Source organism: Numida meleagris, chromosome 2, assembly GCF_002078875.1.
Source record: "Numida meleagris isolate 19003 breed g44 Domestic line chromosome 2, NumMel1.0, whole genome shotgun sequence".
Lineage (NCBI taxonomy): Eukaryota > Metazoa > Chordata > Aves > Galliformes > Numididae > Numida > Numida meleagris.
This window is the reverse complement of record NC_034410.1, coordinates 18,388,726-18,404,654: the sequence shown is the minus strand read 5'-3', so window position 1 is coordinate 18,404,654 and position 15,929 is coordinate 18,388,726. Positions and strand designations below refer to the sequence as shown.

The 15,929-nt window shown below is 35.4% G+C and overlaps 1 protein-coding gene across 1 annotated transcript in view; it reads left to right on the top strand.

Moving 5' to 3' along the window:
- Positions 1–15,929, top strand: part of MALRD1 (MAM and LDL receptor class A domain containing 1) — a 223,310-nt gene that overhangs the window by 149,559 nt on the left and 57,822 nt on the right. Inside the window, exons 30-32 of the mRNA XM_021388959.1 lie at positions 2,631–2,792; positions 5,529–5,686; positions 12,687–12,888. Of these exons, the coding sequence (XP_021244634.1) occupies positions 2,631–2,792; positions 5,529–5,686; positions 12,687–12,888 (522 nt within the window). The remainder of the gene's footprint in view (positions 1–2,630; positions 2,793–5,528; positions 5,687–12,686; positions 12,889–15,929) is intronic.

Here is a 15,929-nt window from a genome sequence, read left to right as displayed (position 1 = left end):
AGCAGAATAGCCGCAAGAGAGAGATCTGCTTGCTCAAACCTGCCACCATGCAGAAATGGTTATGGATACATTTGTCTGCTATTTTCTCCTTTTCTCAGAGCTCAAGGTCCAATCTCATTTCACATTCTACTATAGTTTTGTACCACTATAACTCCAAATAAGCCAGTGGGCCACAATCTACTCAAGAGCAATTCCTCTGTGCAGGATTTACAACAGAATCTGGATAAAATGAATTGTATCCATGTAGCCTGATAGAGTCTTTAAAAAAAAAAAAAAAAAAAAAACCTCACGGAAATTACTTTCTCTATGCCTTGTTCCATTCAGTCAGGCAATCTAGCAAAATTTCCATTCTCTTTCGATAACCCTTTGGAAGTACTGAGGTGAAAAAAGCACACATGAAAGCAGTTTCAATTTTCATGAACTGCACTCAATTATACACCCAGGTTTGATTAATAGCAAACCTTAGCATTGATGAACCAACTAGGGAAGCGCTTGAATTATTGAAATGAAAGCAATTTTTCAGATAAATGGAACAATCATCTGATGGCTTCTAAGTAGGTTCTGTTTATCCCTAAAATAAAAAATAATTCAGGAGATTGCATCAACGCTGTAAATATTGTTCATAAATATTTATTAATAATTGCATTCAGAAAGTACTGTTAAAGATATTAGGGCAAAACTCCTGAAGTCAGGCAATCTACTATGAATAGTATAAATTCTAAATACATTTGTACTTTGATCTTGTTAGAACTGTATGAGAAAATTGTTCTTGCTGTTGTGATTAATGGGTTCCCTCCTTTGCCCTAACTGGATGAAAGGCTATTTAGTGGTAAAGCTATGCTTTAGTGAGTTTCCATTAAGTTTGTAATGCAGTGTCAATGTTGTCGCTCCCTGTATTTGTGTATTCCTTTCACAATTCCCAAAGGCCAATCTGCAAACAGCACTAACAGAATGACTGAGGTTGGAAAGCACTTCTGCAGATCTAGTCAAACCTCCTGCTCAAAATAGTGTACACTAGAAGAATTTGTCCAGGGATGTGAAAGTGATGTTTATAATAGGTTTAGACATATTTTAGAAATTACGTCTCCAAAAGTGGAGACTCCACAACTTGTGTAGGCAATCTGAGCCAGTGCTTGACATTTAACAAGTATATATATTTTTTTATCTTTAAAGAAGATTTCCTGTTTTTTAATTTGTTCCCATTGCACCTTGTCCTGACATGGGGCACCACTGAGAAGAGTCTGGCTTTGTTTTCTTTACATTCTCACAGCAAGTATTTATACATGCTGACACCTACTGTGCCACTCTTCCTTGGGCTGAAAAGTCCCCGCTCTCTCAGCCTTTCCTCATGATAGATGCTTAGTAAGAGTTCAGTACACTACAGAACAGTACAGATCCTTCCTCTAGCATCCAGTGAGATAAAGGTTTGATCAAAATTATTCATTTTTCATCCTAGACATTTAAATGCAGTGACAAATTTTTACTGAAAAGCGAGACCAAAGGGATAACCCTTTGTGCAGATCTTGGTCGTACGAAACAGATTTATGACAATGATAAGTTATGTTTGCAAAGAAGAATGGCAACTTTTTTTTCTTATAGCATCAAAGCAGAAAATAGGAAAAATAGCCCATCAGATTGCTAAAAGTTAATTAAACCTACTCTTTTTATGCATTTTTTTCTAAATCTGTTATATCTATACAATGATAAATATTGTATTTTAATGTTGTAGTATAGTTCTATATCAAGAACTCTGATACACTCTAATTCTTCAAATCTATTTGGAGTTCTGAAATAGTTACAGCCAGACTTGCTTCTAAAATGCACAACTGGCTGTGACAGTTGATAATTTGGAACCTTCCCCCAGAGTCTTTTACAGCCAAAGTATGTGCTCTCATTTTGCAGTCAGGTAGCTGCCCCTGCTCAAATTCTAACCTGAAAAAATATAAAAATTTGCTCTTGAAAAATTCAAATCTTGGGTATAGTAATCAAAGAACAATTGTAACTAAGGAAAAGATCTTTAGAAGCAAAAGTAGAGTGCCTGATAGCGTTTGAATAGTCTCTTCCACAGCATTTGTACAATTTTGTTGGCTAATTGTTCTTCAAAAGTCACTTGAAAAATAAGAGATCTAGAAACAGGAACTTTAACAAAGATCTTCTTAATTCAGTCCAGTGTCTTAATGACTAGAACTTCTCTCTCATCATAAGGCTGCCTTCACACATAACAGTCACAAGAGCAATCCAATATGTTCATGAAAATCACCACTGGGCTGGAGTTCAGTTTTACTTCAAATTTTGCTGGAAATCATTCTGTTTATTAATCTTAAATAACAGCTAAAATTGGTGACATTATCCATTTGTCCTCAAGATTTACCTGAGCATATGTCTTCAACAACATTAAAGTCTGTTTATGCTTGTCCAGGAAGAAATGGATGGTAGGTTTTGTGTTTTGTTGTTGACCTTGTTGTTTGTTTTGTTTGTTTCTCGTCATTAACATCTTATTTATGTCAGCTTATGGGAGAACAGGTAATCATGGCATTAGCAAAACAGAATCCTCTCCGTTAACATATTCAGTATGTCCATTACATTCTTGTATAACTGAGATGATAATTTACTACTTTCTATATTTTCAGGTTACTACACAAGTATTCCTGGAAGTTGTAACTTTGAAACACAAGAGCAAGAATGGACCACTGTATGTGGATTAACACAAGACCCTTGGGATGATTTTGACTGGAATGTTAGCAGTGGCAGTGTCACTGGACAAATGAGTCCTGATACAGACCATACACCAGGTATCCATCTGGGATACAACAGAACTCTTTTAAAACAATACAACATACTTCTACAAAAGCAGTATATTTTTACAAGTCTGCAACAAAATATTTAATTAAGAATTTATTTGAAAACTTTTAAAGAGATACAGATATTAGTATTTTAATACCAAAAAAGAGGATATATTTGTCAGTAATCATATATTACTAAGTTATTGATATTAATATTGTCAATGTTTCAAATAATCTACTTCTCCTGGAGTACTCTTGTAGTCTTAATGAACTCCAGGAAAACATGCAATCATTCACTGGTCCTTAAAGAGCTGCTGAGGAGGAGTCTGTGTGGATGCATGTGAAATGCTTCAGGTTCATAAGTAAGGTCTTAACTTTTCTGCTTGATATTGACTTGACTGAAATCTTAAGAGAGAAGTATTTCCTCTGTTAGCATGTCCTATGAGATGACACAGCCAGACTATGAGCAGAATGCCAGCAGGACAAAACATACTGATAGATCATTACAGTTATCCGCGTTATATAGAAACGAAGTTGTAATTAAATATATATCTATTATACTATTATACTACATTATATTTTATATATATTATAAACTTGGATGGAAATTTAATTTCCACCATAAATATCCCAATCTCTAGTTCAGAATTGCTTCATTCTGTTGTAGAAAATTTAATGGTTAGGAATCCTATTGTAATTTTTATCTTATGAGAGAAGAATTGTTTATACTCAATGTACAAGTGTCACAACCTCTACAGTTTTTCTTCTGAATTTTTAATCAGTATGAGCTCCATGTTTTCAATTCTTTCGGTGTTTCATATTCCAAACTGAACAAAGACATCAGCAGGTAGCTGCAGACATTTCTGTCCTACACATTAATCTTTCCTTTTCAGTTACCAGATCCTACTACACCTGCTACAGGAACTACTAGGCAAATCATGAGGAAAATGCTTAACTGCTACTCATCACAGTTTGTCATTTTAGAAGGAGCACATATCTATACTAGTCTGTGTTGCCACTGGCTTTAAATGTGGAAGTTCATAGGAAGTTCAAACGGACAGAACAGACAGAGATAGAACTAATACACCTATCCCAGGCAAGGTGTTCCCTACAAATCAGCAGTCTGACTTGCTTTCTTGCTCTTCCTTTGATGCACTATGATGATAAAAGAAACATAAGCCCTCAGCTCTTCAGTGAGATTTAGTATGTTTTTCTATTCCAGTTCCTTAAATTTAATTGATTGATCTTTGCATCTTTGAAGTTACCTAGCAATCATAAGAAAAATAAAGTTAATAAAAAGAGGAGATAAAGGAAAACAGAATTACAACAAATGTTTTTACAAAATTGCCTGTTTTTGTAATTTACTTGTATATGAAGAGGGCAATAAATTTACACATTAGCTATAATGAAAAGGAATCACTTGTCAGAATTGCCAACAGACTAGACACTGACTCCCTGTAATGTCCAGAAATATGTCAATCTATTCAGAATGTTAATTTCTGAAAATTTTACATGAGTTTAACAGAACTAACTTACCGCATTAGTACAGTCTCTGGGAGAAGATAAACCCTGTGATTTAAATACAAAACCATTTAGTGATAAATAACAACTATGTTTCAACTGTCTAAGATTATGCAATCTGGTCACAGTGCAGCGTATTCAGGTTTCACTTTTAAAAACTGTCATTTACATAAATTTCCACATCATACTATTTTTTTTCTTGTTCAAAAACAAGACACTTTCAACCTTTTACCACAGTATCCATGAGCTATTTAAACACTCAAAGGATTTAGCTGTTCAAGTGCAGAACATTTCAACCTCACAGACTTCAACCCCTGGAAAAGCAGATTTATTTAACTTCTCTGCTTATTGTGTATATAATTTTGCCATATATCATATTTTATTTATCAAGGAGGCAGACACCCTGTTTTCACAGTTTATTCCTTAGTATGCAAATATTTGGAATCATTCTATTTATGAATAATATGGTATATCTATGTAATTACATTTTTTCAAATATTTTTTTCTAAACTGAGAAAATTAGTTTTCTAAAAAAATTTGAAGCAAGACATGATACCTAGATAAATCCATCTGAAAATCATTTCAAAAATGATTTCTTCATAGACAACAATAGAAACAAATTATTTCCTTGATAGCCACTACTGATTACAAATTATCCAAATTCTGGGTTTCCTTTGACTGGTATCCAACCTAAATATTTCTCTCTCTGAACTAATGATCTCTAAGGCCTGTAAACTTTTGTAAGTACACTTACTAGTTTTGTGTACCAACACATTCCATTATTTCCTACATTTATGTAATTTAAGAACAGAAATACTTGATTGGCTGACTTTCTGAATACTATCAAAGAAGAGCTGAGTAGTTTGGGAGAGTAATGCTGGAGTTCATATGCAGAAGCTCCTCCTTACTGACCTTTTTAGCATCTGTGAATGAGCATCGGTGTTTGCAACATGATTTCAATTTATTAGTCATAATTCTTTATTCATATTTATGAATCAAGTATCTACACAAGGATAAAAAGGCAGAGTGAGGTCTGTGGAATGTTATATTAATATTGTATGTAATAAACAGAAATAGGCAAAGGTTTAACATCTCTGTATTACCAAGTCTGGGTATACATGCATGGAGTAAAAGATAACAGCACCTGAGGGGGTAAAAATGATTATCCTCTAAAGCATACAGTAGTACTGAAAAACTGTAAGTGTTTTTAATCTTTTTATTAAGGTAGAGGACAGCATTTTTTGTATGTAAATTCAACTGCCCAGGTGGAAGGAAGTAGAGCAAGGATATTCACTACCAAATTCTTCCCAGCCAGCCTTGGAGTCTGCAGAGTTCGGTTCTGGTTCTGGATGTTTGCTTCTAGGCAAACAGGAGTCTTAAAGGTAAGAGAAAAAGCACTTCCACTAAATCATGCCATAGTAATAATTCACTAGTAGTATTTGAATTTCTCTGTCTGAAGTGATCTAAATCTCAGAGACTATTAGCTGTACTTCACCTCAACTTCACTGTCATCAAACCAATATTCAAAAATTTTCTGTTGACTTTAACAGTAATGATTTTGTTCTAGTCTTAGTTTCACTTGAAGTCCCTTTACTACATATACAGGAATTAACATTGCCTATTTCACTATCAGACAATATCAAAACCTGCTTTCCTGTATACTCTGTGTACTCTTCCTACTCTAGAGAACCTACTTCAGCAGGTAGCTGGACTAGGTGATCTCCAAATGTCCCTTCCGCCCCCTATGATTTTGTGAATCTCTGATTCTGTGATAATTCATCATAATTTTTTTAGAAGTTTTTATACAACAAGCTTGTAATTTTATTATTTAAATATAACTTTTAAAATGCTACACCATGCCTTCAAACCCATTCTTCTCAGTTTACATTATTTATCACTTCATATACTCAAACTTTGCACATTCAGATTAAGAAAATAGGACTGTAGGTAAAGGTCAAGAGCAGTTCCAGATTAAATTGAAGTAAAAAGCAAACAACGATTATCTTTTGGAGCTGCTGGTAACGGAAATGCTCTGAGATTATCCATAAAAGATTTGTTTCAAATTCAGTATGCAAGAATGTAGACAAGAGTTTTTAAAGGAGTTTCTAAACTGAAGTTTTTCAAGCATTACAGAACACTTAGAATTAGTAAATAAAAGGATGTATTAGTCCTATGTGTGTTTAGGCAGCCAGCCAGCCAGTCTGCTTTACTTTTTCCTTTTTTTTTTCCTTAAACCCCTTTCAAACAAACTAGTTAACTTTGATTAGCTTCGATTTCAGAAAGAGATCAATGAAGAATTTTCTTAATCCAGCACACAAATAAGTTTTCCTATCAGCTGCATTGCTTTTTATGTAGAAATACATAAAAAAATATCAGGAATAAAAAGGCACTGCAATCAGTTAAATAATAATAAAAAAAAGTCAAAAAGATTTAAAAAAAAAAGAAAAAAGAGAGAAAAGGGAAAAAATGACAAAAAAGCAAGAACTCATTGAAGATTTTTGCTCAGGCAGTGGAGATGAAAAAAGTCAAATTGTAATAGGAAGTTTGAATGATGTGTTAGAATATAATGTCACTACAACAGCTGATATTACAGGTATTATCTGAAATACAGCTTTCTGCAACATTCTTGTCAGATCTGCCTTAAAAGAAAAGATTACAGGAAGAGAATATATGCAGAGATGAATGATTAAAATGACCAACTCTGTAAAAAGGAAGATAAAAAATGAAGGATGTCTCAATATAAGTAGATGTGGTAGAGCTACACAAAATAATGTAAAGCAAGAAAAAATGTTATGGGAATAATTCTATTTTTACACAACAAAGGGAACGTTCATTGAAATTAGAGAAAGAAAAATTAAAAGTACCTTCTCTTCTTATTCAGAATACACATTTCACTGACAGATTTGTATTACCATAAACTTTGTAGTTTTTTAGAGAGAAACAAAAGCATAGGGTATTATTATTATTAACATTAAAAAGGATACAATATTCACAAGAAATCTTGCATTAAGATAGAATGAATGTTATTTTAAAAAGATCAGAGTACTTAGTAGTTGACATCAGTAAACTACTAGCCAACAAGAGAAGAAAATTAGTTCATAATGATTTAGTACAAAGCATAAGCTTTTCTTAGAAGTAATTGGCAATGGACTTTGAGAGTTGATTTATTCAGGATTAAATACAGGACTGGTCTGATATATTAATTAATATACTCTGAAAAAGAATAAATCTAACTATATACAATTTTTATTGTGTAAATTCTGCAAATGTAAATTTAAAAAATACATTTCTCTTAACATTTTTATAACTATTTAGTTGTATTTAATGAAGCAGTAGAGACATTTCAGCAAGAAATCAAGGTTATTTTAACATCCATTGCATTCTATTGGCGACCCTATTGCTCATCTGTCAGAGAGACACAGAGCATTCTGCTTTCATTAAGCTGCAGCATGCTTTTGCTAGTTTATTTCAGGAGTTTGTCATACAATTGAGAATTAAAGTCAATGTTAATTCCCGAAGTGATAGTACAATTCTAATATATCAGTCTTCTGTCTTGATATTTGTTCATACTAAAGGAAGTGAGGTGCAATAAATTTTTGTGTAGGATGGCTCAATTTTACTAAAACTGGCTGTATTTTTATTGCTTCAAACTCATGTTTAAGGAAATAAAGAGAAAAGAGGCACCACTTTTTCAAGTGCTTTTCCAATGTAACAATAAATGCTGATTCAATTTTTCTAATCTGTTCTTGGACCTTAGAGAAACAATTTCAATGTTCCTATAGCTCCTGTAGTTCCAAGAAAGGTATGCAGTGATGACTGCCAAGGAACAAGAAGAGTTGGAAGACATGCTTGTAAAGAAATAGAGCAGAAAACTTAGTATCTTTATTCACTTGAGTCAGTGGGACATTTTCTCAACAGCCACATGTATCTGGTGCCTAGAATATGTTGTCTTTCTCAAGATTCTCCTGCTTTCCAGGCTGGTGATTTAAGAGAGTACGGTGGGAACATGGGGAGAACACATCCTTCAAAGCTACTTTGACACCGTGGTTATTAGACAACTAATTAACCTTCTAGATGGAACATAGTACCTTCCAGTATAGCAACTGCTAGAGTCAGGGATGATCCAGATGTTAATTTGCTGTCTTGAAGAGTCAGCATGAAGGTATGAGATAGCCACATGAGTTCTAACTGCTGATGACTAAGTAGAAAATTACAGCTTATATTTTGTGACCTGCATGCACTTTCACCACCCCCAAAATGAAAAAGAAGCTGAAAAAGATGAATTCAGGAGTCTCTAGCACACAGAACATGCTGTGGAGAATTAAAACTGAGTCATGATTTTAAAGCAGGGGAATAGGATTTGTGAAAGAATGCTGTTCACATATAAATGTGACTATAAATGAACCAGCTGGCAAAGGCACCTTGGAGAAAGACCAAGTAACAATTATAATAGCTTCACTCATGCATTTGCCTCACGGAGATTATCATGCTACATTCTTCTTAAAGTCTCCATGAAATGTGTACTGAGATATTTTCAGTCTTCAGCTTTTAACTCCACAGTAAATGAAGTGATAGCTCTATTTCTGCTGATTCCCATTCTTTGTGATTTAGATTGTGTGTGAACTCTAGAAAGTGTGTCAGTACAAACTGACTAGTTAGTGCACAATATGCTTGATACATCAAAATTAAAATGATAGAATTTAGCCTACAACTAGACTGAGCACATTCTCCACAGCCTGGAAGACAGTTATTCAACAGGATTTTTGCTGAAGGTGCTGATTTGTTGTTATTGTTGTTATTTGGTTGAGTGGGATTCATCTTTCTAGATTTTTCCTCTTTCAGGCCTTATATTGGCTAATTTGTGCACAATTCATAGGTTGCTGTATTGGGAGGTGTTGGAAAGTCTCTGAAGACAATAAGCATCACAGAGCTGTGACTTTCCAGGGTATTAGAGAGCTCATATCTGTGAGAATTTTCTCTGCCATTCATGTGCTGCATATGTTTACAGATGTACTAACCCAGCACTGCTGAACAGAAACTGAGGATTATTCTCTTGTTTCATTCTGTCAGCCTTACTCAGCAATTGCACTATGTGTATCCTTCTGAAAAGTAAAAATCTTGTGTATGCTAAATATACTTTCAGAAAGTGCTTCAAACTTCAGAGACAAAAGTAACCTTGAAGGATACACCATGACATCTTTTACTTTCTGTGGGCATAATCTCTGAGAGATCTATATCCCAAGCTAAAGAAACAGACACCATTTTTCTGAACTCCATTGTAATCTCATCTGATTTACTATGTATTTTAAATTACATATTTTCTTCAGAAATTTCAGCTGAAATTTTTAAGAGGCAAACAGAGAAGATAGCCTCTTTCTTGATGAAGTAGTGCATAGATAAAGACTTGAGGAAGTGAAGTAAATACATTCAGGAGTATTGCAGAAGAAAGTGGGATTTAAGTATTTCCCCAAGAGTGTATGTGAAAAGTAGAATGGAGATGGGAGCTCATCTAAGATTTCCTATCTACCAGTTCAGAGATTTATACTAAAATCTACCAGTTTCCACAGATTACCTGTGTCCGTGTTACGACAAACCACGTACCAGTTTTAAACTCAAGTGAAATCTAACAAGAGATATGGTCACATAAATTAACATGGCATATTAACTAATCCATAATAATCAAGTATTTGCATGCCCTTACTATGTGGCAAATCTAATACATATCTCAAAGAAAGGAAATATAAAGGATATGAAATTAACCTCGCATCATGCAGGCAGAAGCAGATGTCATCAAAATGTGTATTCTAGACCTTGTTTGACTTGCTGCCCCCCAGGCCCACTGGCCATTTAAAGTAGGTTTCAGGATGAATTTAGTTCTCATATTGAGCAAGATCTGCTAGGCTGGCTTGTGCATACACAGCAGTCTGCATTCCATTTGAGATCAATCTCTGTGTGGACATTATGTATGTTTTCTGTACATAGAACTGCTCAAGCAGGTAGCATGCTTCGAAAAACCTCTCCTATCAACCTGATGATAAGACATACAAAGAAACATCTGATTTTAAACCATAAGACAGTCTTCAAATGCCTAATTATAAGAGACTCTATTATTGTTTTCAAAGGTGTTTGATTCCTCCCACAACAGGTATTTGTTCATCTGTGAGACTTTTCAATTTGGTGTACTAAAAGCAATTTTGCTATCTCAGTATTAGCCTTCAAAAAATAGAAAATACCACTGCATGACACCTGCATGACACAGTAATAGCTAAAACCATACAAATACTGTTGCGTTGTAAAGATTTAGAGTAATAAGACTGTAATATTTCATGATTGGTGAAACAGTGAATGGTCCCTGCGATACATACGGAAGTTGTAACATAGTCCTGACTTCACCTGCAGTTATTCGAATTGGGAGAATCAGCTTATTAAGGACTTACAACCTGATAGTGTGAATGCAAATAGGTTTTTTTTTCATTTTTTAATGGGTTCATTCAGATATTTTTTCATAGAATCATCATACAATCATAGAATGGCCTGGGTTGAAAAGGACCTCAAAGGTCATCGAGTTTCAGCCCCCCTGCTGAGTGCAGGGTCACCAGCCGCTAGACCAGGCTGTCTAGAGCCATGTCCAGCCTGGCCTTGAACACCTCCAGGGACGGGGCATCCACAACCCCCCTGGGCAACCTGTTCCAGTGCGTCACCACCCTCTGTGTGAAAAACTTCCTCCTAGTATCTAACCTACATCTCCCCTGTCTCAGTTTAAAGCCATTCCCCCTTGTCCTATCGCTATCCACCCTCGTGAACAATCGTTCCCCCTCCTGTTTATACGCTCCCTTCAAGTATTGGAAGGCCACAGTGAGGTCTCCCTGGAGCCTTCTCTTCTCCAATCTAAACAAGCCCAGTTCCCTCAACCTTTCCTCATAGGAGAGGTGCTCCAGCCCTCTGATCATCTTAGTCGCCCTCCTCTGAACTTGTTCCGAGAGCTCTGTGTCTTTCTTGTGCTGAGGCCCCCAGGCTTGGACACAGTACTCCATCCATATGGGGCCTCACAAGAGCTGAGTAGAGGGGGACCACCACCTCCCTCTCCTTGCTGGCCACTCCTCTTTTAATGCATCCCAGAACATAGTTGGCCTTCCGGGCTGCCAGCACACTCAAAACTTCTCAGTGTTGCCCAGCATGCTTTTTAGCTTTTTGGAAGACTGGTGGTGGAAACTGCTGTTATAGAGTACTATAATACAACAACAAATTTGGCTAAGTTAGGTACTAATTTGGATTATTTTATGATAGTCCTCTTGCTTCTCCTCTCCTCCAGAACAGAAATAATACAAGAATGTTCGGTCATTACATATATTTTGGTCAATACAGTAACTTCTGTAAAGTATGTGGTTTGGGTTTTTATCTTGTTTATCTCACCAAGCTGGCTGGGAAAGTCAAAGACATTAATTACACATACCATTAGTATGGATTAAAATTTATAACTTTCTTGAGTCTCAGATTTTGAGGGACTCTTTTCATATTCCATTGTTAAACTGAGATTCTAAAGTAGGAACATGAATCACCAGGTCAACTAATGAATAATTAGATGAAAAACTTAAGAGAATGATGGTGTTGAAAGTAAGGAGGAGAGAATAACAATTATTTAATTATTAATTATAAATAATTTAATAACAATTAAAAGCTCTTAAAGCGATAACTCTCAGCTAGAATGGTTGGAATATGCTGACTTTCATTGCTCCAGCTCTTTTTCGTTATTTCTGACTCTGGTTTAAATTGTATGAGGATTTTGAACACCTGAGGGAGAAATGCAGCTACCTGCATAATTTCCAGAATCCTGTGCATGACATTAATTCACCAGGTGTTTACTTGTGAATTCATTTGTCATCATTCCTATTTCTTACACTGATTTTCTTTAGTTTTATAGTTGCTAAATATGTTTGGGTTAACTTAACATGAAACACAGCATAAATTACTTGTACCAAATTAGAGACTTTACATCTGAATACTGAGCCTATCATCTATGTCTCTAAAATCTTCAACCCCATCTAACAACGTTGAGAAGGACACTTTTCAGGAATGAAAGGATAGCTTATGAACCTTCTAAGTCTTTTCTTCAAGTGTTTAGATGAAATTTAAGTTAGGTTTTTACTCCTTAGCTTCTGTATGATGAGACAGTCTATTGTTCCACATAGTGATTCTATTAGCAATTCTTTTTATTTTATTTTGCTTTCAGAGTAGCTTTTTACTTGCAGCTGAGTTAGAATGAGCAAAAGTATTTAATACTTTTGTTCCTCACCGAGAAGCTTATGTTACTCTGGCTAGTCATGTCCCTCTGTCTCTTCTTCAACACTGTCAATTACATCTCCTGGACTTCTTGGCCAACAGGTATACTCAGTTGAAGAACATGGAATGGATATTCTTATGTGGTCTTCTAGCAGAAATGAAGAAAACAAATGGATGTATGCAAATGTGGTCCTCTCCAGTAATACTCCCTTCAGAGTTGCCTTTGAAGTTGAAGTGGGGCAGAGTGAACCCACAGAATTTGCTCTTGATGACATTTCTTTCACCCCAGAATGTATGGATGGAGGTATGTTATTACAAAAATATTTACAGTACTGTTTTATTTTCAGAGTGAAGAGGAAAACCGTGGTATTGCATATTTCATTGAACATCTCAGATATGTATAATCTGGCTTCTGCTATGCAAACTAAGTGAATTGAACTCTGTAAAGAAAACAAGTTAAATTCTATACCTTATAAAGCCATATGTATTCTGTAAGAAAGTTGGTGATTTCCTCAGCAAATTAAATACCACATCTGATATATTATCAGGAAAAAATATTAAAATATATGTGCAAATAGAAATTCTGACAAGAATATAAACCATTCCATATTCTAAGATTTCTATGTAGATTTTCATTCGTAAGGAGCAACTGGGAAAGATTATGGCTAAACAAATTCCAATGCAGTTGTTATAAAAATGTTCTTAAATAGATAGAAATCTATACTGCTCTTATTATTCATACTGTTTATGAATTAGTTGTAAATCTATTCAATGCACTGTTTTGTTAATTTTGATGATTAAGCAGTTCCTTAGAGAACTAATCCCACAGAGATTAAAACTTGAAGTGAAATACATATTCAAGTAGGTGGCATTTTCTCAGTCTGAAAAAAAAATTGATTTTCCAACCAGTAAGCTAAAGAAAATACTGTTTTGGAATGTATTATAATGAACTACAAACCATGTACATGAACAAGTGCTTGCTCTACTCCTGTCATGTTAATAACCTTTTTAATTATACCTTAAGATATATTTAGTCATTTTCATGCGTAATATAGCATGATAGAAAGATAAATTTTGAAATGATATATTTTGAGTACATGGGATTAACAAGAAGTCTTTGGTTTCTATTCCAATAGCGTATAGAAATCAATTTTCTAATTTTTATGGAACTTCGATAATTTATCATGAACAAGTATGTATTCAGATAAAGGAATTAGCATTTAATGATAACGAAAAATATCATTTCAAAACACTGGTTGAAGGAAGAAGACTTTGTCATGGTTTTTAGTTCTTGTCACATCACATCTCTCTTCCATACTCTGCTGAAAATCATCTTCCACTCATTTCAGTCCAAAGCCTTCTATCCTTATGGCATTTTCTCTATACCTCCATATGTAACCTACAGCTTACATTCCATATCCTAGACTCATTCTCCTAATGCTTCCACAGTTCCAAATTCTATTAATCCAACTTCAGCTCCTCACTAAGCCTGTCATGCACTTTCAGGCATCCTAATTCCATATTCCCCACACATTCTCTACCTCCGCCAACCAGTCCGCAGCCATATATGCACCCTGACAATTCTTCCAGTTCCTTCTACTATCCATCTGTTTGGCCTCCTCCAGTGTTAAAGTCACTTTTTCTTTTGTCCCAGGTGTGTATTTCTCCCCTATTTTAAAGAAAATTGAAGGCAATCTCCTGATGAGTTTGTGACTTGATGTATCATCTCCCCCACGGACCAGAAATAATATCTAGATACTATTACTTACATGTGTTCCGACTTTCTGTTTCTCTAGCAGTTTTGTATTGTTTTATGAAAAGTCCTGTCCTAGGACTAGGGTGTACCCTAGGCTGGGTACACCCATTCTGTGCTTGCAAAGAAGCAAAAGAACTACCGAAAATCTGCATAATTAAATAAACCCTAGTTATTTAGGGAAAAGAACGGAACTCTGACATTTTAATCAAATGCCTGACAAAGAGTAACTGCCCAGGACAAAATGCTACTTTTCACTGATAACTTAAAAAATGAGACAGTAAAATTTGAAAATATTACCTGCAAGTAGTAAAAAATCACTGCCCTGTAAAAAGAAAGTTCAGTATGCCATTCTTGCAGATATTTGAGCAAGAACATTTTGCTTTAACAGAAACGGTGGGAAAGTTTACCTACTCCACCACCAGGCCTACTTTGATTTTTGCTCCTCATGTTTATTCAAAGACTCAGCTCAAAGAAAAGTGTGTCTATCTGCAATACAGGCTTTCTGTAATGTTCTTTCTTTCAGAAGATAACTTTGCTCCTGAATATTTTTTTCCTCTCACTGCATTATTATTTTTCAGCTGTTCTTTAATTACTTTGGCTTTCCTGAGGCAACATGTTCTAAACAGAAGCAATCACAATTTATCTGGTTGGGAGCTCTAAGCAATAAAACATTAACAGCAGCTCTAACTCAGCTGAGATTTTTATTTGTTTTTAAGTAGTCAACCCTCATTAGCCAGGAGAGTTTCTTCACATCCAAGAATATTTCTGAACATTTGAACAAAGGGGATCAAACTAGTCCCCAGCTTACTACAGTAGTAACTTCTAGCTGATGCTCATGGATGGAGAAAGCTGCAGTGCAAGCTGCCAGTGGCACAGAACTTGGTTCAGAATTAACTGCTAAATGAGACATAGTCTTACCACGTTTCAAGGACCACTCTTTTCTGCTGATATAGTGTGAAGTTTTTATATTTCCCATCAGTACTCTCTTCCAGAGATCACCCAAGCAAAAATTATTTGTGCTCATCGAGATTGTCTACTGGTAGAAAGTACAACTCACTGCTGTCATCCCTGACTGCTGCTGCAGCCTGCCATGTGGTGGAGTTCTCCACTAGCCCTGCTAGCCCCTCCTTGACATCTCTCTGTGAACTTTCACTTCTAAATAGTACTGCCTGAAGTAAGTAAACACAGATAGGATATGTTGCCTCTGTGTCATCTGACCATGGCAGAATTGCACAAAACTCAGTGTTGTTTCCCTACAGATGATCTACTCCTACAGATGATCTTTCCTACTTTCTAGAGGAGCTAATATTGCAAAGAAGTTGCATGACAAGGGAAGTGATATTTCAGTCACAACATTTAGGATAGGTATACTTAGAATTTCAGATTAGCCATGGCAAGAAAAAGGTCTGTCTGGTATGACATGCCTCCAGCAGTGCCCACTTATGGATGTGTGGGAAAGCAGCAAGCATTCATTCCCGTGATGCTTTCCCCATTGCCAGCCATTTCTGACTCAGTCTTCCCAAGCCATGTGTAGTTTCAGTGCAGTGATTCTCAGGTTTTTTTTCCCTTGAAAATTTTATTTCCCATTT